Source organism: Myotis yumanensis, unplaced genomic scaffold (genome assembly GCF_028538775.1).
Source record: "Myotis yumanensis isolate MYYU_CA2020_CCGP unplaced genomic scaffold, mMyoYum1.0.hap1 SCAF_1, whole genome shotgun sequence".
Taxonomy (NCBI): Eukaryota; Metazoa; Chordata; class Mammalia; order Chiroptera; family Vespertilionidae; genus Myotis; species Myotis yumanensis.
This window is the reverse complement of record NW_027223752.1, coordinates 54,663,545-54,688,645: the sequence shown is the minus strand read 5'-3', so window position 1 is coordinate 54,688,645 and position 25,101 is coordinate 54,663,545. Positions and strand designations below refer to the sequence as shown.

Below are 25,101 nucleotides of genomic sequence, written 5' to 3'. Positions count from 1 at the left end.
AGACCACCATCAAAGCAGATACAACCCACTGCAACCAGAAGCAGCAAAGTGTATCAGAACCTCCCTCTGGATTTAACACACTCTTTGTTTTCTATGTCTTTAGTAACAGTAGTATGTCCAGGTCTAAAGCCAGTTTTCTGAGATTGTTTTCTCTTTCACTACACCGATCCATCCCCTTTATTTTCTCAACCATACCTACTTGGACTCTAGGCTTATTTTTTCCCCTGATATCACTTCAAAACCCATGAACTTGACCTGGTATAAACATTTCACCTTCTGTCCTAGCCGGTTTGGCTCAGTGGATAGAGCATTGGCCTGTGGACTGAAGGGTCCTGGGTTTGATTCCTGGTCAAGGACATGTACCTTGGTTGCAGGCTCCTCCCTGACCCATGGTTAGAGTGTACAGGATGCAACCAATCGATGTTTCTTTCTGTCTTTCCCTCTCCCACTCTCCCTAAAAATCAATGGAAAAATATATTTGAATGAGGATTAACAAAAAAAGAACAAAAATTTTTCACCTTCCAATTGCCTGTCGAAAATGCTACTCCATCATGTCTCCAGCCCAGCTGTCCCTCTGAGCTCCAGGCTCTTGCTAAAATATTTTTCCCTCTAATTCCACAAGTAACATACTAGCATGATCCCTTCCGGACCCACATTTCCAATGGCCCATCAAACACTGCCCTGGCACCTCCAACTCCCCACCCAAAATGGAACCCATGCATTCTCCCCTCTTCTCATTCCACTCCAAGACATTCCAAGTAGTAAATCAACCCACCTCTAGGATAGATTTCTGTCATTGCCTCCATCATGCCCTTCCAATTCCATCTTCTGGGAAATTCTACCCTAGAGTCCACCTCTTCACCCATTCAAGCCCCAGCCTGCAGTATGTCTCTCCAGAATTATCACACAGATCTCCTGTCTTGGCTCCGTAGCTACACTATCAATTCTCTATCCCAATTTCAACATACTTATACTTAAACTAGAGGCCCAGTGCACAAAATTCATGCACGGGTAGGGTCTTTAGGCCTGACTGGCAATCAGGGCCGATCAGGGCCTTCCAGCTGCCAGCCGGGGCCTCCCTTCCCCGGCTGCCAGCTGGCATCCAGGGCCTTCCTTTGTTCTGCACCACCCCCTGGTCGTCAGCGCACATAATAGCAAGCAATTGAACTCCCGGTCTCCCGGTTGAACTCCTGAGGGGACAATCTGCATATTAGGCTTTTATATATATATCTAGCCTACAAATAAAAAATCAGGTATTTTTCACTTGCTCAGAAATTTTCCATAAGAATAAGTTCAAAATGCTTAGCCTAACCCCTGCCTACTTTTTCCAACCACATCTCCTAATTCTCACCAACGTACTTCATACTTATGCTAAGCTACACACCTCAATCACACTACCTGAATGTGCCATGAACTTTCACCTTGTGTAAACTGGCCACGAATATCCTCCCACTTTTTTGTCCTCTAGGCAAATTTCTCTCCATTTTTCCAAAAGCTAGGCAAAGGTACCCACTCCAGTGAACTTTCCCTGACTCCTCATGAAGGGTTTTCTCCCTCTTCTGTGTGCTATATACTTTGTAAGTGTCTCTATTCTAGCACTCTTCAGATATTTTGAAATTACAAGTTACTTTGTCTGTCCTGCCTATCAATTCCCTTAGTTCAACTTTGTATCTCCATTGAACAAGGGACCTGGCACATAGTAAGTTCTCAATAAATATTTGATGGATCAATGAAAGGAGGCAATGTACAGCATCACCTTTAAACATCTGAAACTTTCAATGAATATTAGATTTTCTTGCCTCATCCCATTTTCCCCTCAGCTGGCTGGTTCTTCATATATTGATTCTAAACTGCACCATCATTAGCATCCCAAGGGCATTCACTGAATGCTAAAGTAAGAGACAGAGATATGGGATAGAAGACTCAAGACAATCTACAACACTGCCCTGAAGGAACTGAGACCAGTGAGAAGATAAACACAGCTGAAGCAGCAAAATGTGACTTAAATAAGGACTATAACTAATGAGTGATAAAACCAGAGTGTGTTTGCTACTAAGAAAATAATAATGGGAAAGACCAATTAATAAAGGGATGTTGTCAAACACCATGGCAATTTTCATTAAAACATTTTATTAGACACAATTCAATATTGATACTTTTCATTGAGGTTTGCAATAAAATTTCTCCACTAAATATATTCCTAATCCAGAGGCCAGGCATTGATTGATGCTGTGTACTCTCCCCTCAAATGTTCATAGAGTTTAAAATCAACCTTGTTGCCCTAGCTGGTTTGGCTCAGTGGATAGAGCGTCAGCCTGGGGACTGAAGGGTCCCAGGTTCGATTCCAGTCAAGGACACATGCCTGGGTTGCAGGCTCGATCCCCAGTAGGGGGCATGCAGGAGGCAGCCAATCAATGAGTCCCTCTCATCATTGATGTTTCTCTCTCTCCCCCCTCCCTTTCTCTCTGAAATAAATACAAATATTTAAAAAAATAAAAACATAAAATCAACCTTGTTGCACTGAGATAAGGGGAGTGCATAGTGGTGTGTGAAGCAAAGTTATTTCAATAGTTTGGTCATCAGAGCAAGCATTATATATATGAATGTTAAATATATTCTAAACTACATAAAATCTCAACTCCTTAATCAAGGTCTTTCTGTGGTTCTGGGTTACCAAGTGGTGGTGTTGACAAAGCTACAGAGGCAAAATCCTGGAATGACAGCAAGTAAGAGATGGAAGCTCCCAGTAAAATCCCTTTTGGATGGCCCTGCAGGAAAACATGGAGTCTTGAAGGCATCAATCCAGATTGGAGGTGAACCAGGTAAGCCTTCAGGATCTCCCTGGAGATACCACCATAATGGTTGGAAACTCGGGAACAATTACTGCTAAATGACCCCCTAATGTCAGGCCTTCCGGGCAGGGGGGTGGTGGTGGTGAAGGGATACAGTCTGGAACCAAGACAAAATGTAATACTCTCTCAGAATTCTGAATTTATAGATCTCACCGGGGGAGAGGCCCCATTTGTTTCTGCCTTCTCAGATTCTGTTTCTGCTCGAGGGTTAGCTTATAACCTCTGGCTTAAAAAAATGCCTCTATCTTTCTATTGTGAAAGAAGTTCCTTGGCCTTTAGTCCTTCTTCCCAAACTTAAGAAATATCAATTACTAGAAGTTCTCAGACATGGTAATGAGGATGAAAAGGTTGAAACAAATACACAAAAGCCTTGTTTTTCAACCTTACCCTTGATGGTATTTCTGCCTTAGCCTGTCATAACTGATAGCTGTCCCCTACAGACTCGTCAAACTATTAAAAGGCACCACAAGGCCAGTATTTTTATGGTACAGTATTATAACTTCTCCTTGATCTACCTGAATATGCCTATGTACCTATGGGTATATGTGTAACTACATGTATATGTGTGTATGTATATGCATATGTGTATACACATTTATATTTAAATATATACAAATTCACTTTTTCATGGAACAAGGGCTTATTTTCATTGACTGACTGTTCAGTATTACAAGGGTTTCGCAGCAAGAGTCTGTTTCTTAAAGACCAGCCACTCTAAGTCTGTGTGTGTATGTGTGTGTGTGTGTGTATCACCCACACTATCACAATACAAATTAGACAAAATAGATGCTTAATGGTGTAATTCACTTTACAATGGCACTATTATTACAGCGTTACTCTATTTTCATTACTACTGCATATTTGAATCCGCTTCCAACATGTTTGAGTGCAGAAATAAAACCCAATCACAGTGACAATTAGTTCTATAAAAGTCATGTAGTATATCAAAACTAAAGCATTTCCCAGCAGCCCACAAAGACGGGATTCAACTCTTGGTTCACTTCTTCTAGCTTGCTATGCTTCCACCCCTACTATACTTTGACCTATCCTAGGCTAATTACAAGCTAAAATCAATAAAAGAGCCTTAGCAAGTTCTCTAAGAAAGGACATAATAATCCATCAGCACACCCTCACCTTGTGCTAGCATTATTTTCCTGGGTTTACCCAATACCATTGTGTACCAATAACTACTCTTTCTCATGCTGCTCTCTCATCAGCTCAAATTCTGTAACAGCAGAGCAATTTCAAGCAGGTTGTGAGACTCTGAGAGTATTACTTGCAAAGTGCATGTAAATTATTAGATTACATTACAAGTGAAAGGCTCAGCAGTGGGTCACCATAGTGGAGCATTAATGTAGAACAAGTTGAATGGAACCCTTGCAGACAAGCTTCTTCAACATGATTTTTTTGGCAGCAAGGAGAAAGTGAGTACAAGGGTAGGGAGGGCGAGGAACGATGGGCTGCTGCAAAATGAGATGTGAGAGAACGTAGCAGCACAGTGGAGAGAGCTGCCCCAGCCACAGTGGCTAAAGGGGCAGCCAGTGGGTACCACAGGAGTAGTGGGGGCAGGATGGAAGGTGGCAGCCAGACATGGGCCTTCCTCTATCTCAGCTCAAGGGATGGGGTATAACCTCAGGGAAGTCAACAAGTGGCTGATGGGGTTGAACTCAAGCGTCTGTCCTCACTTGGCAGGATCCATCCTGTGGCAGCTGAGTTGAGGGACTACAGCAGGATGCAGTCCAGGAAAGGAAACTGGCAGTAAAAGGAAAGGATTTAGGACTTTGAAGCGCTGGAACTCCTGCTTATTTCACAGAGAAACCAAGGAAGAATGCTCTAAGCAATGAGAGCTGAAGACCTGAGCATATGTTCCATCACCACCACCAAGTGCTCCATCATGAACACCATGTGCTCCATCATCACCACCATGTGCTCCATCATCACCATCACATGCTCCATCATCAACACCGTCACTGGAGCCACACTTGATGTGTGCTAGGCATCCTGCCAGGGGCGGCAACATGCAGAATCCTGGTATTCTCTCACCCACCTTGGGAAAGTCAGCACTACCATCATCCCCAATTTCCAGGTGTTGAAAGAAATAGACTGAGGGTTAATGACCTTACGTAAGGTCACACAGCAGACCTGGCCTCTGGCCTATGTCTGTCTCACTCACGGCAGGTTTGTAACAACCATGCATGCTGTCTCCCAACACATCCAGCTTTGGTCTGAGTGCTCAAGCCTGGAACAGGCCTGAACCTGCCATTGAGAGGAGGCATGATGGATCCAAGGCAAATGAAGGGGGATGAACAAGGGCAGATGGGTCCAAACCCAAGGCCCAGTTAGAAGAATAAGCAGGTAGAAGCTGTGTTTGCAGAGTTGGGAAGTGTAGAGCTGGATCTACTGAGGAAGCAAACAGCCTTGCAGAGCAATGTGGGAGAGATTATCTGCACAGCTAATGAGCACTTACTTTCTGCAAGGCACTGTGCAGGAGTGAGAGAGTAATTCCTGGTGCTGGTCTCCTGGGGGTGACTAGACTTTTACCCAGGAAAGAACGCTATAAGACAATGCAAAGGAACCTGGCAAAAGAGGAGGTTACATGTTGATTGAATGAGCAAGGCCCACAGACTGACTACTGTAAAAGACAGGGTCATGGGAACTGCAGAAGGAAGAGGATGCATCCTATCTAGAGCTAAAATGATTGTAGGATTTAAATAAGCAAAGAGAAATTGGGACATAACAAACAAGGGAGAGTGGGTGGGTGAGGGAAGGAGGATAGAATTAAGTCACACAGAAGGAATAGGGGTGAAAAAGGCCATGCCAAGATACACTTAGAGGATAACCATCAGAAGTATCCCAGACAGTAGGCTACATTGAGAAACAACACCACTAGAATGTAAGATCCAGGAAGGAAGGGCTCTGACCTCTCCTGTTTGCTGCTTTATCCCCAGAGACTAGCACAGTGCCTGGCACATAGAAGGTGCTCAACAAATATTTGTTGAATGAAAGAATGCCATCTCTTGCTTTTACACAATGACTTTAACTCTAGGCAAAGGGGATCCCAGAATTTACATTCTAAGCCAGTCTAGGCAGAATCATACCTAAATGTAATAGTGTATTAATGAGCCTGTGCTAAAAGTGGCATAAAGATAACATATGATTACAAATAAGTATTTACATTGTTTTCCCTGCCCCACTCCCTCCCTGAAATCATAATGTGGAACACCTAGGGTTCAACATCAGTTATGGAAACCCTCTCTCACCCCCGCTCCCACCACAGGGCCATGCCCTGCAGAAAGGTGGCTTCTACCTCATGCCCACGACAGGGTTTTTCAAACTGCAGGAGCAGCCCCAAAACAGATCATAAAAAGTAAGGTTGGTGGCTGTGACTTATATTTTGTCTTTAAATAATACAACAAAAATTATAGTGTATCACAAGTAAAGCTTAAATATTTTCTGTGAAAACTATTTTGTGTGTGTGTGTGTGTGTGCGCGCGCGTGCAATGGCTCACAATGCAGTATATTTCCTTATTGTAGGTCACAGTATAAACACCTGAAGACAATGCCCTAGAGGGGCAAGAAATTCCAATTTGGGGGCACGCCTTTTCACATTCCAGCTGAATGACCCTGTCTCCCTGGCTGAGGGTGATCATCAGAGGTAATACTCTTCAGGCCAGTAAGCTTGGTCCACCCTGAAACGTCGAAAAATCCCACGCAACATGATAACTTCAGAATCAGTTCCTTCGAGGTATCCCCAGTTTTACAACACACAATGTTATTTTGAAATAAAAATTTATTTTTTTTAGTTACAAAAATAATACATGCATACTGCAGGAAACAATGAAATACAGAAGAGCACAAAGGAAAAAAAAACTTGTAAATGATCCCACCATCCAGAGACGACCACTTTATAACTTTATCATTTAGGTATATGTGGTTCCATATGTTAATATGTGTATATGTGCGCATGTGTCTACATGCACACATATACACATAGAAATACACATACATATACACATACACACACTATAGTTTTCACAAAGAGGATACCATTCTGTGCACAACACTGCGGAAGCTGTGACTTTTCACTAAGCAATAGGTCATAAACATTTCCCCCAGTTAAGAAATATTTTTCTAGTACAATATGATTTTCACTGGCCATGTAGTATTCCATTTGCAGACTTGCTCTTGACATCTCATAAAAGGCACAACCTTAAACTGGCTGCCTTGCGGGAGGACTGCTGCTGAGATCCATCCTCCCCCACCACCATTCACCCTCCCCCTCCCAGCTGCGTCTAGCTCCCACAAGCACTGAGTACAAGATGCTCAGCTCCATATCCTGTCCTTTACTCTCCACTAAGCCAGACCGTGACGCGCAGGCACTATTTTTATGCTTTAGAATGGCTTTACTGACACAGCCACAAGCTCCCTGGCTAATTTTTAATTAAAAATAAAAATGACCAGCGGGATTTTAAAAACTAACAATTACTGACAATGTTCCACTATTGATGAACAGCCAAAACACCTTGCGCTGACTTTCATAGATATCCACTACCTAATGCTGGATTAACTCCTGTTCGTCTTAGTATCCTCGGGGGCTTTTCCTGGGAGACGGGAACTTGATGTTGTAGCTTATTGGAACTTGAGCATCCTGGCACAGCACCAAAGTGGAAGGAACTAATTATTAGGTAAGGAAGCAGAAGACTAGTGTTGCAGGCACAGCCTCGCTGCGTACTAGGAACGGGAGCTCACACAATTAGATCTCTGGGTATCGGTTTAGACAAGAGGCTAGGCCAGATGATTCATAGACCCCTTCTGGCTCTGACAGGCTTTATTCTAATAAAACATGAGAAGTGGCAGCACCGTATTTCTGTATCTATCTCTGTCTATTATCTATTATCATATAGATAGAGTAAGCACTACAAATCTAACTTACACCCCCAAGCTCCAGATGAGAAATTTCAAGAGCCCTTTCAGAGTAGCATCAGCTTCCTCCCTGATCCTCTGCGAGGCCTCAAGGAAGTTGCAGAACCTCCCTGATGGTCAACCTTCATCCTTTACACCGTGAAGGTTTACATCTTCTGGGCGGACAGCCCGGCCTCTAGAAACTGTCCACTCTCTGCATAACCGTGTTCATCAGAAGGGGTCCGTGCGCGCCAGAAATGGTAACACACACCTCTGGCAATTTCTCACTTGTCATCACCCGTCAACTAACACGGTCACCAAAAGAAGAATCATTTTTGATTATCGGAGTATTTCATTTGCCTCTGCTTTCTCAACGCTTCATTACCTGGACAATTGAGAATTATGGGCAGTTCACCCTCCCTGTTGCCCTGTCCTTCCAGACATCATGGCCCCATCACACAAATGTTCCTAGGACTACATGCTATATGGCTACTGTGGCCTTCTTACCATGTGCTGGGTTTATTACTGTGCAGTGAAAACGAAAAGCAAGGCAGTTTACTGAAGAGTTTTTACACTTGCTAAATATATCTTGTGTCTTCTGTGATCTGTATGTTGAAAATCCATTAACTTCTATACAGTGGCTCCTTCCCCATGACTGGCATCGATCGTATGGGATGATGGAAGCCTCTTTGCTTCTGGAGGGCAGACTCACATCTGACTGTCTTTTCTCTGTCTGTGTCCATTTCTTCAGGTTTCTTTAAAACTATTTGGAAGAGTCAATAAACATGCTGATTTCTTTCACACACTAGGAAGCAGATCACCGTGCCCTTCAGCCCTTGTCCGGTTCTGTTTTCCCAAGTATTCCCTTACCTGCCTTTGTCAATTGGCATTCTCGACAAGTTCATCACAACTTCTCAAAGTGCCAACTTTCCCTCTTTCCATTGCCCTTGTTAAAGATAATTTAAAATTAGAAAGGCACATTCCCAGACATTTCAGAGTCAATTCTAATTTCATTTTCTTTTTTGCATGGAAGGCTCTTTTCCCTCTAAAGATCCCCTTCCTTCATTCACAGCCTCCCCCCTCCCCAGCCCCAGACAGGCATTCTGAATTTCTGTATTCACTGCTCCATTCCCTTATTTCACCATGCTTATCTTTTCCCCAAAATACTTCACCCAGCGAAACACACTTTAGCTTGTGGTTCTCCTTCCTTCACTCCACTTCTGAGAGAAATGTCTGTGTCTGGAGATTGTAAAGTCACCTTCAGGAAAGAGGCATACAGTGGCTGTCAATTAATCAGGATAAGACAGAAAAAATTACATCGTGTGCAGCTCTGCTTCTCAGTACATGCAGTTATACTTTGGGGATCAAAAGGATTTCTCCCAACACAACCTAAAATTCATATTTATACCTTTTGTTTTGCTATAACTAATTCTTTACCTAGCAGCACAATTAATGTTCTGGATTATTTAAAACAGTGATTACCATACCTCATTATAAATTTAAGTGTTGGTCCCTCATTTCTCCCCCCAACCCCCATTCTGTTTTCACCTCTATTCTTCATAACCTGCCTATTTATCCTTGGTGGCATTCTTTGCTTATAAAGTAAGTCAAGTGATTTCAGATCCTGTAGTTTTTATTCCCACATCTAGTTTGACATATAGATTTTAAGCCAGCTTATTTTCCCCCATTAGCCACAGACCCAAATGTCACCATTCTTATCACGTATACAATTCCATCAAGTTTCAGAGTGTCGTTTACACACAATTTTATTTCTTCTTACTCCTTTCACACACGCCTACCACTTAACGTACAGCAACTTCGCTGCATTTATATTTCATAAACTTCATCAGTATTCAGCCAAATTCTCCCTCGAAGTAAGCCAGGTATTTTTAACAGTGTGCTACCTCTTTCACAGGCTTGAGGGTCCCAGGCTAAGTGGCACCCTTCCTTGTACCCCAAAGAGTTTCATCTATTATGGTCTGGACCTAGGAACTTCCTGATTTCAAAAAAAACCTTTCAGATAGTTCATAATCAAACCTCAAATGCCCAATCCCACTATTAGAGATGACGTAAGGCTGACGGAGCTTCAGAGAACACCGCCCCGGGACAGCCACTACCCAGGGAGGCCTGGAGTCCTTCAGCCCTTTCCAGGATGTGGGACACCTGCACTCTCTGCTGTCAGGGGGACACTGCAAAGGGCTCCCCAGCTGGCCACCAGGGCCTCGGCTCTGTGGACCACATAATCACCAGGAAACCACAGCGCCCCGCGTTGTCCATGTGCCACAGCACATAATGTGATAAGACAGTTTGCAATAATGACGCGTCAGGTAAGGCCATTAACATCTGTTGGGGGTGGAAAAACTCTTCCATCAGCTCAAAGGAATTGTTACCTATAATTCCTGTTAACATGAGCGTGCAAAAACAGAAGCACCAAGTGAGCCTGCCTAACCCATGGCTCTGGCACATGGATTCCTCATCATGCCCCGCTCCCTGCTTCTCAGGATGTCTTTAGAAAATCTCCTGGGTGTTTTTACTACAAAAGCAAAAAATAAATAAGTAATTGGGATGTCACAAAAGCACAGCAAGTCTCCCCCAAGCTGAATTCCCAACACTATGACATCCAAGGTATCAAAAGGTAACTGCAGACTATCGTTAAGTTGGGTCCCAGACTAAGTGGCACCCTTCCTTGTACCCCCAAAGAGTTTCATCTGTTATGGTCTGGACCTAGGAACTTCCTCATGAAGTTCAAGTGGGACGGCCCTGGGAAAGCCCGCCCCTGCTGGTGTGGTCCCAGGGATGCTCCTGCAGGTAGCAAAGGCCTCCGCTCAGAATAAGAGTTCCTTTGGGGGGAATCTCAGTGCTCTTTATTGATATTCTTGAAAGTCTTCCTTCTAACCCTGGAGTTTCCTATTCTTCCAGATTTATGAACCCTTTACCAAAGACACACCTTGAATATATCTGAGCAAAAGGCAACATTAGTTGGCATTTCTATCTACCATCATACAGGGGAGTAGTTACAAAATGCTACTATGTTACAGTGCATAACTTATTTGTGACTACAATAGCCTCCCTGAATATCGGAGAATGATTTTACATCCTCTACAACTCCAGAGAAAATATCATGGCTCCAGACTTGGGTTGACATTTTCCCATAAAATAAAAACCTCAATTAATCAGAACCAAATAATTGAACTGAATTTCTATTTTGCTTCTTGCAACCTGGAGAACAAGAGAGACAAATAACAAAACATATCGCTATCAAAGATTTAAAAAAAAAACAATTTTCAATATGGAGTCAGGACAGATCTAGTCCAATCTCAGATTCCGTCCCTACTTACAGTTTCTACAATGTACAAGGAGAATTCATCCTCCGAACAGTGGCCCTGTGGCACCATAAGATCCTCAAACCTCAGAGAAAGATTCGGTTACATCCTCAATGTTCTTTTTAGGGTAGAAAATGGGATCTGCATATTTAAAAACTACATTCAAAAAGAAAAAGACCAAAACATTTCTGGTTAATCTGTTTGTAAAAAAAAAAAAAATTCATCAGTAATATCTTGGTGCCCGTATAGAAAAATCACGGTTTACTGAATATTGATCAACACTCAAACACTGATTATCTGAGGACTTTTTTTGAGGCATGAATTCAAAATGACTCAATTTTATTTTTCTTAACATAAAGCTTAATAAGATGGGTGAAAAATTTAACAGCTCATTTCCAAACTAACACTTCCCATCATGTAGAAGAGAAAAAAAAATTTTAAATGATAAATGAGAGAGAAAGAGAGAGAGAGAGAGAGAGAGAGAGAGATCCTAGATTCCCAGCAAGGAAGACAGTCTTCATATTCACAAGGGCATTCCAGATTCTAGGTAGGGGCCTAGACACAAGGCCTTCACAGCAACCCCCTCTTGCTCTGGAAAACTCATCACTGATCTGGAGTGAACGGGTCAGGAACCTCCTTGAGGCAGTGCGTGATGTCTACCTCACAGTCCCTTCACGTTGGCTCACAGAAGACAAAGAGGGTAAAGAGGGTGAGCTGCAGGAAACGTCATATGAGGAGAGCTGCATTTTCTATAAAAAAGTTTTGGCGTTTCGGGCAGTCACATTACGACTCTCCCCAGACACCTGAAATATAGTTAAGCATTTTGCTTCTACAGACACCGAAGTACGTATTTAAGCTAAGAAGCACAGCTCGTCAAGTAGACTCGAAGGATGGAGGGGACAGAAAGAGAACACTCAGGTAAAGCGCAGATGCTGTGGAGAACATACCACAGAATTCCCCGTGAGACCCAACTCAGTCTGTCCTCCCGACATCACACCACACCTTCCTAAAGGCAAAAATGGGAGAACTGTCTCCCCCAAATGGAAGAAAAGCGCGCATCTGAACTCAGAAGTGACAGGTGTGTGGCGCAAGGAGTCCCAGGGGCTTGTCTCGGGGTGTTCCAGAGGTCAGCTCTGGTAGGCTTGCTTCCCAAAGGGATCAGTTGTCACCAAAACTCCTCAGAACATTTTTCAACCAGAGGCACAACTATCGCTGTGAACATTCTGGGACCTGCCTGCATCGCATTTAGGAGTCTAGTAGAGAACCGGCACCTCTGCTGCCTGGAAAACTCGAGCTTAGGGGTCTCATGGTTAGGGGTTCCCACACAGGCCCCATATTTCAGTACCAGAAATAGAGACATTTCCTAAAGCCAAGGGCTCCTCATAATGCCAGGAGGCTTTGGGAAATTCCAGCAGGTGACTAATATAAAAAGAGTCTGCTCTAAATGTTTGTAGCCGCTGAGGATTTGACTTCTGGATTAATAATTCAATTTTTTTTTTTTTTTAAGAAATAAGGGGAAGCAACAAAAAAGGCTATCATAAATATCATCAAATGCATTTTCTAAAATTATTCTATTACATTTTTAGAGGGTGTAATTATAACTGTTTTTATGAGCAATTTACTGGAAAATTAAAGTCCCTTGGTTTAAAAAATAATTATTCTGTCCCTCTGGCAAAGGATTTTATCCCAGCCAGCATCTCTTTTAAACTATGGGGCCTCATTTGTTCACTGTGGAGAGCTGGGTCCATGTAAGAAAAGTTGACCTGAGAATCAGTCTCTAGAGAGGGGTCTAAATTGCCAGGCAAGAGCACCTACCAGAAAGTGAATCAGCTGAGACTGAAGGGGTGAGTGGAGGCAAAACACTTTCAAAGTCAAAGACTTGTGTGGTTCTAGAATTCCTCAGGGCTATAGGCCTTGTTAACTGATTTTAAATCAATTTAAACTGAGCTTCCAGGGGATTCGATCTCAACCCAACTGAGCTTTTCAGTGTTAATCCCATCTTTTGGTTTCGATTTTCCCCTTAGGTTGGCGTGCCCTAAAAGCATCCAACCTTCAGCACTGGCGTTCCAACCCAACCGTGTGGCGCCCGCCCGCGGTGAGGATAACTCCAGTGAAGTAAAATATGTAAGCTTCTGGCATGCATATAATAAGGAGATTCTGGAAAAGGGTTTTTAACAACAGTTATGTCACAATGCTCATGGCTCCCCGAAGCCCCTGAAAAGCCTTGTTAAGTTAAAGATTCGCTGTGGTTTTTCCTGCTTCATTCTTACTTCCCATGTTGCTTCTTGCCGTTCTTTTTTTTCCCTTTCATTTTGTCAAGATGGGACTCCATGACACCAGCCAACATGTATACCACCTAGAAAACGGGGCAGTTTTCATGAAAACTGCTAACATTCCCTGCCCAGTTTTTAGGGAAGAGAGAGGTCAAAACCTCACATTACAAAGTCACACATAGAATTTTGGAAGCTCAGGCACAAACCATACACAGCCAATTCACACATGGATTCCCAGGAGTTCGGAATTTAGCAACAGCTTTAAGTCTACCGAGGTAATGTCTCATGAGGTCACCTCAATGTCATGAGACTCCAGACCACAATCTCTGTGGCCTTCAAACACTGGCTGGAGGATGTGAACCCTGCAACCTCTCAGGAAGGCATCCCCCAAGTCCGAAAGCTTCCCACTTCACCCAATGCCAAGAACTCCACTCAACCATCCTTGAGGCTGAAAATGCTAATTATAAAGTGGCGATGTTTGCTTTTCCTCTGAGCTGTGTGCCTTTATGTTTTAAGTATTATAAAGGCATAATCACCTAGTGTGTAGGTTAATTTCTTTCCGATATTGTAATTTATGCGACATTAATACTGGATGCCAGCTCCAATTTTCTTGCTGCTTACACTCTGGGAGCCGACTTGCATATTCTGCCAACTCCATTACATCATCTGAAAACCCAAACATTTCCCGTTTTTAAACCACTCTCAACTACCAGGCACACTTACACATTCACTCTTTTTTTGCCCTAGCTCACACACAAAGATTGGTACCCCTGAGGAGCAGGCGCTACGTCTGAGGTTAGAGTCTGCAAATGCACATCATTTCTGGAAGCTATTACTACTGCTGTGTTAGCTAAAGGATGCCTCCATCTCTGACCTTCCTTTTTCCATTCAGACTGTTATATAACCTAGTGCCTGCGTGCAGGATGTGAGTTGAGTGTTTGGGCCTTACCCCTCTCCCTCCCGTCATGAAATCTCCTGAGGAATGGACAAGGGGTTGCTTCACAGAGGAGTAGGGACAAAGGTCAGCAGGTCAGCAGGTCAGCTGCACCTCTTCCTTGTCCCTCTCCCCTTTTTGCTGAGCCTAGGGGGCTGGTGGTACTGAATGCCCCAGCGTTATATAATTTGCAAGAACAGCAAGTTACGGATTTGCTAGTTGGTTCTGCAGCCTGCCACCCTGATCTCTTGCAAGAACACCTTCTGGCAAGAATGACACCTGAAGATGCTAATAACAAACTTGGGGGAGGTTGGGGGGAGGGGGGGCCTAAGACGGAGGGGAGTGGCAGCTCCAACCAGAAATTAGTGTGGCCCCCTAAATAATATATCTCCCCTTCCAAAAAAAATAAAGCAGCCTCAGAAACACATGAAGGGGATTTTCTCCAGTGTTTCTGATTAACCCTGTTACATAACCCGCTCGCATTCCAAATCCACCGTCCCAGGGTCTAAATATACTCTTTGCAGCCAAAAGCTTGCCACACACAAACTCACCAAGGTGGCCTGAGGTCCGGAGGTCTGGGCCCCCAGCCTTGATCCCTCTCCCTTCACTCGCGGCCCTCGCTGCGCCCACCCCTCCCGCTCCAACCCCGGTTTGCGCCCACCCTCCCGCTCCAAGGCGGTTCGGTGCGTTCACTCTTCGGAAATCGCCTTTAATTAAATGTTTTTCGCGTGTGTCATCCTGATGGCTTTTACTGTACTCGAATTCCGTGAATGGAAAAGCGCCCGGACAGGGGGTGTGGCCAAGGTTGGGTTGGGGCGGGGTGGGGGGGGGGGGGGGAGATACTGTAAAACAGCCAGCACATGATCAGCCATATTCCTACCTCCAACTCTAACACCGAGAGTAAGGGAGCGGCTCCCAGGGTCCCCACTCGCCTCTTCCCAGCCCTCCCCAAAGGCCGCTGGAAGCCGAGTGGCAAGAGGAGGGGGCGCGCAGGGCCGCGCTCAGGCCGGGACTGGAGATCCTGTCCGCCCCAGCCCTGGGCTGCTCGCGCGAGCCTGCTTCCTCCGGAGTGACAGGCATGATTTATACATTATTTACAACAGTAATTAAAGCAATAGCTTCCTCCGCTTCTTTCCAAACTCCAGGCGCATTCAAATAAATAATTCTTCCAACCCCAAGAAAACCCCCACATCGTGTCCCGACACCTTTAAGAGGGAGAGAGTGAGCTTTCCCGAGCACTCCACAATAAGTAGGAAAAAGCAAGGAGGGGCCAATGGAGCCCCCCACACCACCCACACCCACACCCTCCAAATGAAGTGTAAAAATCGCCCGGGGAGGGGGAAGGAGAGGAGGGGGGAACATCGCTCGCACTATCCAACCAGCATTCAACTTGCACAGACCATTCCCAGCTTCTTGCAGAAACGCTTGGAACCTCACGGAGGGAAGGATTCCCAGGGCAGAAATAAGTTTGGGTGCCTTTCGAGCTTTCTTTTACTGCTTGTTTGCTTTTGCAGGCGCTCACTCCGAATGCGCGTGGAGCTCCCCACAGGACCGCCGCCCTCCGCGCGCTGGTGCGCACACGCCCCCCGCCAGCCCTGGCGCCGGGCTTCGAACCCCCAGTCTGCAAACTTGTGCATCTCCCTTCGCCGCGCCCGCCAGGCAACTTGGCGAGCACCTCTCGCGCCCGCAGCCTGCTCCCTCCAGCCCTTCTTCCAAATCCCTAGCCCACCGCCGCGCTCCAGAGAAGGTGCTCACGTCGCCCCCAGATCCGGGGCGCCCCTTCTCCACCCCTGGGGCTTCCCTGGTCGCTCACTCCACCCGCCCTCCCTCAGCTCTAAGGGGATCAAAAACCCAGCCCGCCTCCGGCAGCCTGGGCCCAAACTGTCAAAAGGAGAAAAGGTAAAAGGGGAGGAAGGTAGCCATAAACAGATTTTCTTTTTCCTTCTTAAAAGGACACTGCCGCTTTAAAAGTTTCTTTCCCGGGCCCCCACTCTCCGGTTCACCGTATTTTGGGGGAGCGTATTTAATTTCGGCAGCGCGGCTTTCCTCCTCTGTTTGCAGAAAAATCAAAGCCAGGGGGTGAGCTCGCCGGCTGTCAAGCCTCCTGCCGCCTTCCCCGCCCCCCTCTCCTCCCGCAAACCGAGAACGGGTTGCAAAAGTTTGCAACATTTCTGGGGGGCCCAGGGGGGAGGGGAGCGGGGTGCTCCGGGCTCGGGGCGCCGCTGCAGGCTCGCGCGCAGCTCGGGACCCCGCGCCCCGGGCGCCCGCTCCCGGTCGCCCCCCGCTCCGCGCCCCGGCTCCCGCCGCCCCCTCCTCACCCCTCTCGCAGCCTCCTACCTCTGCTGGTGCTGGAATAGCTCTGTCTGCGCACCGGGGCGGGCGGCTCGCTCTTGCGGGCGGAATCCTGGTTCAGCGGGGTCTCCCTGGAGCCGGCGGCCGCGTCCGCGCCGCTGCTGCCCGGCTCGCTGGCGGCGGGGTCGGGGGCTGCTGGAGCTGACTCCATGTTTTTTCCCAATGTAGAGATCGCTGGAGATGGCGAGCTCCGAGACTCCCTCTATCTTCTGTTTTCAGAGCAACTCTATGGTACCAAAAAAAAAAAAAAAAAAAAAGGAGAAGGAGACCGGGGAGAGCTGGAGGGAGAGAGCTAGCAGCGGCGGGCGGGCGAGGAAGAGCGCGAGAGAGCGCGGAGTGTGTCTGGGTGGACGTGTGTGTGCGCCCGAGAGGGGACGGGAGGCGGGTCTGGCCACAGGCAGCGCTAGCGAGAGCTTCTCCAGCCGGCCCCCACACCCACATTCCCCACCCTCCAGACCCCAGACCGGGAGCCACGGACAGGCTGCTAATTTTGGGAGGTGGGGGAAAGGCGGGGAGGAGAGGAGAGCCTCTCGTGCGCCTGTCCTCCACTCTCCCCAGTCCAGGGGCAGAAATTAAGACCGGCGAGATGATTCTGTGCCTACTTCTGAGACTCTGGGGAACTGAGCTCGTCCCCACCCGCATCAGCCCGGGAAGAGACAGATCTATTATCCACGTTGGGGAACAGCCAGTAGCTTCCTGCAGCCCAGCCCAGCCCAGGACTGAGGAGAAACTTAAAAGGAATTAGACCTGGAATTGACACCCCAAGAAATGCCGAGGATGGGAGGACCGGGCACTTCCGACTTCTGATGGGAAGTCCAGTGGGTTTCCAACCTGGGTTTGATACATGCGTGGCTAAAGCAGATTTTGTGAGTTTAGAATCTCATGGATGGCCAGCTTCTGGTGTGGTTGAAAAAGATCTCTTGGGGCTCCTTTGCTGTTTCCTCCGCGAAGGGTCCAGAAACACTTGGCAGGGCAATTTCTACTGAAGAAAACTTTGGCCTGTTTGGTCCATGACTATCTAAGCGGGATGCATCTTGTTCATGCAAGGCTGCTAACTGTCTGCTGTTCCTTTTGCTATTAATTGTACAGTTTCATCTATAAAATGTATGCTGGAGAAGCATTAATAACATCCGGGTAATAAAATTCAGATATTTAACGGCACCTAATAAGTCACATCATTGCAGGCATCACTCTATACCCACTGTTTATTGAAACACAGTGTGTTTAATAAAACTCAAGGAAAATGGAGAATTGCATCAGTGCTTGTTTGACTCCCCCCAACTCCAATATGAAGGAACAATACTAATTGGATGAGTGAAAAACATTCAGGTGGTATAGCCTGATTTCTCTGCATCAATACTCAATCCACCATTTCCTTTTGCCTGCAGAGACACAGATGAAATCAGTACATTTTAAACACATACTCCCCACCTTCCTTTCAGAAGGCTCGCTTGCTCGCTCACAAATTTTGACAATAAAAATATTATTACATACTGAAGGTGGCATAAATATGTAAATTTAGGGGGTGATAATTGGGGCACATTTTGCATTTGCTAACTTCCTGGTTTGGAAAAATGCATTTTAAAAATAAGGAGGGAAAACCTGGGTAGATAATAGCTTAAGAAGGACCTCCACATGCCAACTTCACATGTGGTTTGTGTTACTGTTACTGATGTTGGTCTGATTTCAAATACACAATGCTATTTGCCATGGTCTCTGTGTTAATCAGCAAAACCTGTGGTCCACTCTTGGGAGTGATGTAAATGAGATGTGAACAGTCCTGGTACCTTAATCCAGTCTCTGCAAGGATCCCTGGCGTTAGCCTATCTGTCAGCACCTACGAACAATGCCATGATTGTCTCCTCCATCCCAAATCAGATGTGTGCATGTCCCTATACATTCGAGCACAGACTTCAGAGCAGCCTTCAACACCATTTGTAATTGGTTAGTCTGTTAATGTTCTCCATACAATTGACCTAGCTTGTCACACTTAACTTTTCTAAGTAAACACATATATCAAAGTGCATAGTTTAGTAAGTTCCTGTGGGACCTTGGGTGTCTCAAAATACATCCACTGCCTCATATTTATTTTAGAATATTTAAAAAATACTTCTCATATTAAATTTCACCAATAATTTGGAATGCAAGTGGCTTAAAAATATCTCCTTTTTAGGTACCAGTAGCCACTTGTTAACATTTTTTTGGTTAAGTCTATTCCCCTGGGCCTTCAATTGATTCCTAAACTGGTATTTGCTCACCCTGGAAAGACCTTCCTGAAAATGGCCCCAGTGACCCTAGTCAATTAAGGTAAAATCCATAGTCCCTTCAGCAGTAAATTTCAGCTCCAAAAATCCATTTCTCCTAACTCTCTCAAACAATTACTGCTTCTGCAATTTAAAACAATTTGGAACTCGTGTGCTTTCCCCAAGGGAAAAATAAAAGTGAGTTAGATACATTCCCAGACTGTCAATCATTGTTACTAAAGTGTAAATTACCTGGATTGTGGAAGCATTTGAAACCTGAAAAGCACAGTGATTAGGTTTATATTTCTTTCTTTCCCTCCTGCCCCTACTCTGATTACTAATTAAGGCTTTCCAATTTTCAAAATATTTGGAAAGACCGGAGCCTTCCTTAGACTCTGCACACTGACAAAGACCAACAGTGTTTACCTAGAAATGATTCTTTCACTTTGTACTACTGAGTTCTCTGACAGACAATGGCTTTACAAAAAAACACACAAAAAACAAAAAGAAACAAACAAACAAAAACTATGCTTTGTAGAACAGCTGAACTCAATTTTCACAACTTCTCTCTCCCTCCCCAAATTCACCAGGACTCTCCCTACCTCCTTACAGGTGCCAGGCTCCTCTCTTAATGCTAACACTACTTTTTTCTTACCCCAAGGTAATTACTGGGAACCTCAGAGTCAGTTTTAACTCTTCTCTCTCACTCCTGCCCCTAGCTCCTCGCGTCCTTACATATTTGTCAGGTGCTTGAACATCTATCTCTAACATTTGCCCCTCCTTTCTGTGGCCACCATGCCAGTTCCAGACATTATTGCTTGCCTAAACCATGCCAGTAACCTTCCAAATAACTGGCCTTCCGTCTTACCACCATTCTAATCCATCCCAGACAGCTCTGCCAAGTTAATTACCCTGAACTACAGCTCTCATTTCCCACCATGTCACTCCCCTGCTTACAAGACTTTAATGGCTCCCCATTGCCTATCCAATTAACTACTAACTAGTCAACGTGGTATTCAAGTTTCTACCTTACTTGCTGCTGCACTCCTGCTCCAGGGATGACAAATCAACCTCATCTCCTGAAGGGACTCCTGAGGTTGGTTGGGAAGGTGTGGGGTGTGATTGACTAGTGCTGTCTCCCATGGGTGGAGGATGGGGAGTGTAACATTCATGCCAGGAGTTTGCCAAACTGCATTCCATCCTTACATAATCCCTGCAATCAAACCAGGCCACATGCTGATCCCTGCTCCTCCTCCTTGTAGTCCAGGATACAGGATACGGGGACAGGTGCCTATGCCTCTTCCCCCTGAAACGCCCTTCCTGACTTCTCTGCTTTTCCTTCAAGTTCCATTCTAGAAGGCAACTTCTCTGTGGAACCTTTCCTGATTTACCCCAAACCAAGTATTTGAACTGTCTGCATACTCTGCATCCCTCTTAAAGCATTTGGTATACTCCACTCCGTGCTATGGTTGATTGAACATCTGCCTTACCCTCCCTGATAGAAGATGCATGCCTTGAGAACAGGGGCTCTGGCCTTGCACACAGTAGGCACTCATTAGAGTTAGTGAGTTTGGGGAATGGAATTGATGAACTAATCATAAGGTAGCATATTCACACAGTGATTCCATCACACAACAGGAGTGAACACCTAAGCATTTCAGCTTTCAATCACTTGAAATAAACCTTTCCTTTCGGGATAAAAGATTAGTTGACATGCATGGGCTGTTAAAATTTATATATGCAAAAAAAGTTGACAGTTATTTTCTTTGCATTTCTTGGAGATGGAGAGAAGAAAAATTATGGAAATATATAGTAGAATTTTCTTGGGAGAGGGAAGCTCTCTACAACATGCCTAAGAACAAAGAAGACAGAAAAGTAAAAGATAGTACCCAGTCAAGTTTCCTTTCTTTCAAAAAAGCATCACGAAGTGGGAGCTGGACTCTATGCTGAAAATATAAAAGCTCAGATGAAAACGCAGTGCCACATGGGAGGGGCTCCATCCTGCTGCACAGTGTGTATGTGGCCAGGGCAGCCCCAACCAGGAGAGTCCAGCATAGCAGAGCCCTCGGTGCAAATGAAAGAAGGAATGGTGTAAATCTGAGGTTCTCATGGGTGGGAACAGGAAAGCCAGGCTTGCCAGAAACTAGGAAATAAAGAGGAAGATTAAAGTGTGCAGCACTCACTCTGGATAATCCACTCCACCCCTCTTTCTACTTTGTGGATGAAGAAACTAAATACAGAGAAGTGACTTGCTCAAGACCACCCAATTAATCTGTGGCACTAGGTGGTAGCTTTAAATTACCTGAATTCAAGACCCAACAGCCGCGTACTAGCAGTATGATTGAGGGTAAGTCACTAACCATTTCTGTGTCTATATTTCCTCATCCAGAGATGAGGGTTGTTATCAGGATTAGATGAGATGATCCTTCTAAAATGCTTGCCACTCAAAATATTGCTATTATTGTTTTGCCTTTTACAGGGTTTAATAAAATTCTGTATAAAACTGCACTGTCCAATACAGTGGCCACTAACTACATGTGGCTATGGTGTACTTGAAATATGGCTAATCCAAAGTGAAATATGTGGTAGATGCTAAAATCCACATTCGATTTCAATGACAGCACACAAAATGTAAAGTGTCTCATCAATAAATTTATGTTGGTTGCATATTGAAAAGACACTAGTTTGGATGTATTGGGTTAAAATGAAACGTATGATTAAAACTAATGCCGAAGCCGGTTTGGCTCAGTGGATAGAGCGTGGGCCTGCGGACTGAAAGGTCCCAAGTTCGATTCCGGTCAAGGGCATGTACCTGGGTTGCGGGCACATCCCCGGTGGGGAGTGTGCAGGAGGCAGCTGATCCATGTTTCTCTCTAATCGATGTTTCTAACTCTCTGTCCCTCTCCCTTCCTTTCTGTAAAAAATCAATAAAAAAATATATTAAAAAAATAAAGAAAATAAAATTAATTTCATCTCTTTTAACCTTTTAAAATCTGGCTAGTAGAAAACATAAAATTACTATTCGCTTTACATTACATCTATATATTACACAGTGCTGGCATGAAACACGTCTGGCAGGTAGGAGGTATTATGATGATTTAATTAGTGTAAATGCTAGGGTTGGGCTGGGGGCACCATCTGGTCAAGAGTGAAATCTGTCTTGTCATGTTACAAAGTCTTCATTGTACTCCTGCTAGTTGCAGGATGTTGAGCTGGGTATTAAGGAAAATAGAGACAAAACAACTGAGTCTCATAGAGGTCAGATGTGCACACCCAGACTAAGTGGCATTCAGTGAAGAGGCTCAAACCAAACTGCCATAAAGTAAATAGCCACATGTGACTACTGGTCATTGTATTGGACTGCAGGCTGTTCATTTCCAGTTTTAATCTTTTGATCTTCTGAGCCACCCTCACATGGATATTCATTCATAAATTTTAGATTCTATAAATACTTGCTTTGCACCTGCTATGGAAAGATGATGTAAGGGATTCTAAGAACTGGGTAGAGCTCTGTGAGGAGCAAAGACAAGTCCATCAGCACTTCAATACTTAAGATATGAAGTATTGAATGCCACAGGACAGGTTCAGGTAAAGTACTAGGACTTCAGAAGGAGTCAATATTCCCTAAGGAGAAATCAAGGAAGGTTTCTTTGAGGAGGGGACATTTTGTGAGTTGTTTTTCCTGGAGTCAGGGCTAAAGATACGTACTCATTTGGTATGTGGTTATGGGTATAGATGAACTTTTTGCAGAGAGTTGAAGTCACTGACTCCATTTGTATTCTCCAAGTGGACCTAGTCTTAGTGTTGCACACAGACAGTTTTCCATTAAGGAATACATCAGAATCTTCACAGTGCCAGGCCATGCCCCAGCTAGAATATCTCATACATCTATATTTCTACCCTGGATCTGTGGTTCTCAAAGTGTGGTCCCCAGAACAGCAGCCTCAGCATCACCTGGGAACTTGTTAGAAGTACAAAGTCTCTGGTTTCACACCAGACTTACTAAATCAGAAACTCTGGGGGTGGGGCCCAGCAATCTGGGCGGGAACAAGCCATCATTGTGATTCTGATGCCTGCTCAAGTTTGAGAGCAACTGTCCTAAATTCAAGACCCCCTGATTTGTAGAGACACATATATGAGTAACTCTGAATCCTAAAAAAGAGAGCTCTTCTCATGAGAGATGAGATCCCTCCACTGTGTGACTCAGGCACAACCAGATTTTCCAGCACCAAGTGAGGAACCATAACTAAGCCTAAGCCCGTCTCATTATTTTGGTGATAATTACATAGAGATGATTTTTTTCTCTGTTCTTGCACAAAAACTTGGATAGAGCTTAAATTTAAAAATTAAAAGAAAAAGAGGGGAAAAAAGCTGTCAAACCAGCCTGGGGCACTGATGATTCAGATTGCCAGCTCTGCCCTGGTGAAGAAGGATGTTTAGATAGAGGCCCTGTGTGACACTGAGTAAGAAATCAGCAGGAAATATTTTCTGCTTAACAGATCAGAAGGGTGACAAAGACGGGAGCACTGTTCCAAAAAGCGACATCAGACTAGACATTATGGGTCAAACTTTCCTTTAGAAATAGGTCTGAGTTGTCCCTCCTCTCATGCCAGGAGAAATATAATTGGCCCCAAAAAGTGGTTGGGCATCTCACTAAACGATTTTTTTCCATGGTAGGTATGTCAGTTACCTATTATACAACAACACTAAATAATAAACCCTCCCCAAACTCAGCAACAAGCTCATTCTCATCCTTATGTTCTGGGGAAGCTAGGGTTCAGCTGGGCTTGGCTCCAGGTGCCTGGTGGGGCTTAAGTCTGCTCTATGACTCTCTCATTCTTGGGACAGTGGTTGAATGGGGCCTGCTCAGCTCATGGCAAAGGAAGGTGCATAAGAGAGTGAGACCAACAACCAAGCATTGCCAAGCCTTTGCTACTATCCCATTGGCCAGAACAAGTCACATGGCAAAATCTAAAGTCCAGGGGTGGGGAAGCACCCTTTGCCCTTCAAGAGACAGAACAAGGCTGTGAATGTAAAGAATGACTACAGGAGAGTGAATATCTGAGGCCAATAATTCAATTATCAGAGATGGCTTAACTGTAGACCAGAGGTTTTCAAGCTTGGCTGTACATTGCCATCACCCGGGGAGTTTTAAAAATTACTAATGCTTGGATCCTGTCCCCAGAGATTCTGGTTTAATTGGTTTGGGGTGCAGCCCAGGCTGGGAGTGGTAATAGCTCCCCAGGTGATGCTAACGAGCAGCCAAGTCTGAGAAACACTGGTGTTAAACCCAATGCTATTGCTTAAACAAATGAAAAAAAAAATGTGACCACTGCTTTAGGGAGGTCCCTTTCCTATGCATTTGGGGAACTTCCTGTCTTTTAAGACTTTTTACAGTAAAGCATTACTATGTCAGATGCAATTTCAATTCCCTCCAGTGAGCAGCCTCCGGTTAGACTCGTGAAAAGGTGTCATCAGAGATTTTCTTAGCATTGAATTCTAATGAATCACTAGTGATTCTGTTTGTTACGTACCTGTGGTTAAAGTGAAAACACTGGTGTGGGTGCTAATTGCTAAATGACTACAATTCTGGAGAACCCATACCTAGGAGTGTAGAACCCTGCTGTGTTATCATTAGGAGAAGTTAGACTCTACCATCTCAAGGCATAAGACACTTGCATAGATGATGAACACATTTATTTTGCTTTTCATTTATGTTCATGTTACTCTATGTCTGTACATGGAGAAAGACCCTCCCCCACCACTCTGTCGCCTTTTTTGGTGTCTTCTAGAATTCAAAGTTCTATAAATGCACAGAAGTTATAAAGCACCTTACAACTGTCCTTAAAAAGATCATTTCTAAGGGGGTTGTTTTCTGCCATATAATTTTGGAAAAGGGATACCTGGGACTAATTAAAGCCTTAGTCCTTTGTAAACCATACTTCTTCCCGGCAGAGCTTTGCCACCTAAGGTTCTCTGATTATTTTAGTCTTAGAACTCTCATGTTATTTATTCCATCACTAATTTATTTCACTTTTCCATTTAGGATCTTTCTAAACCTCTTTATGAAACTATGAAAACATATTACACCACACACCCCTTTCTGTGTGTGTGTGTGTGTGTGTGTGTTTAAGAAAGATAATATTTCAAGAACCAACCTATGTTTTAGAAAATCCTTCTCAGGGATCTGCTAGATATAGTGATCAAGCAAAACATCCTCCC

General features: G+C 44.7%; 1 protein-coding gene across 2 annotated transcripts in view; it reads right to left on the bottom strand.

The window, feature by feature from the left end:
* RORA (RAR related orphan receptor A) overlaps window positions 1-16,894 on the bottom strand; it is a 716,083-nt gene extending 699,189 nt beyond the window's left edge. Inside the window, exon 1 of one of the 2 annotated variants that reach the window (XM_070421618.1) lies at window positions 16,622-16,894. In XM_070421618.1, the coding sequence (XP_070277719.1) occupies window positions 16,622-16,787 (166 nt within the window). In that variant the 5' untranslated portion in view covers window positions 16,788-16,894. The remainder of the gene's footprint in view (window positions 1-16,621) is intronic. The other variant, XM_070421616.1, reaches the window with a different exon arrangement.
* Between the last annotated feature and the right edge of the window lie 8,207 nt (window positions 16,895-25,101).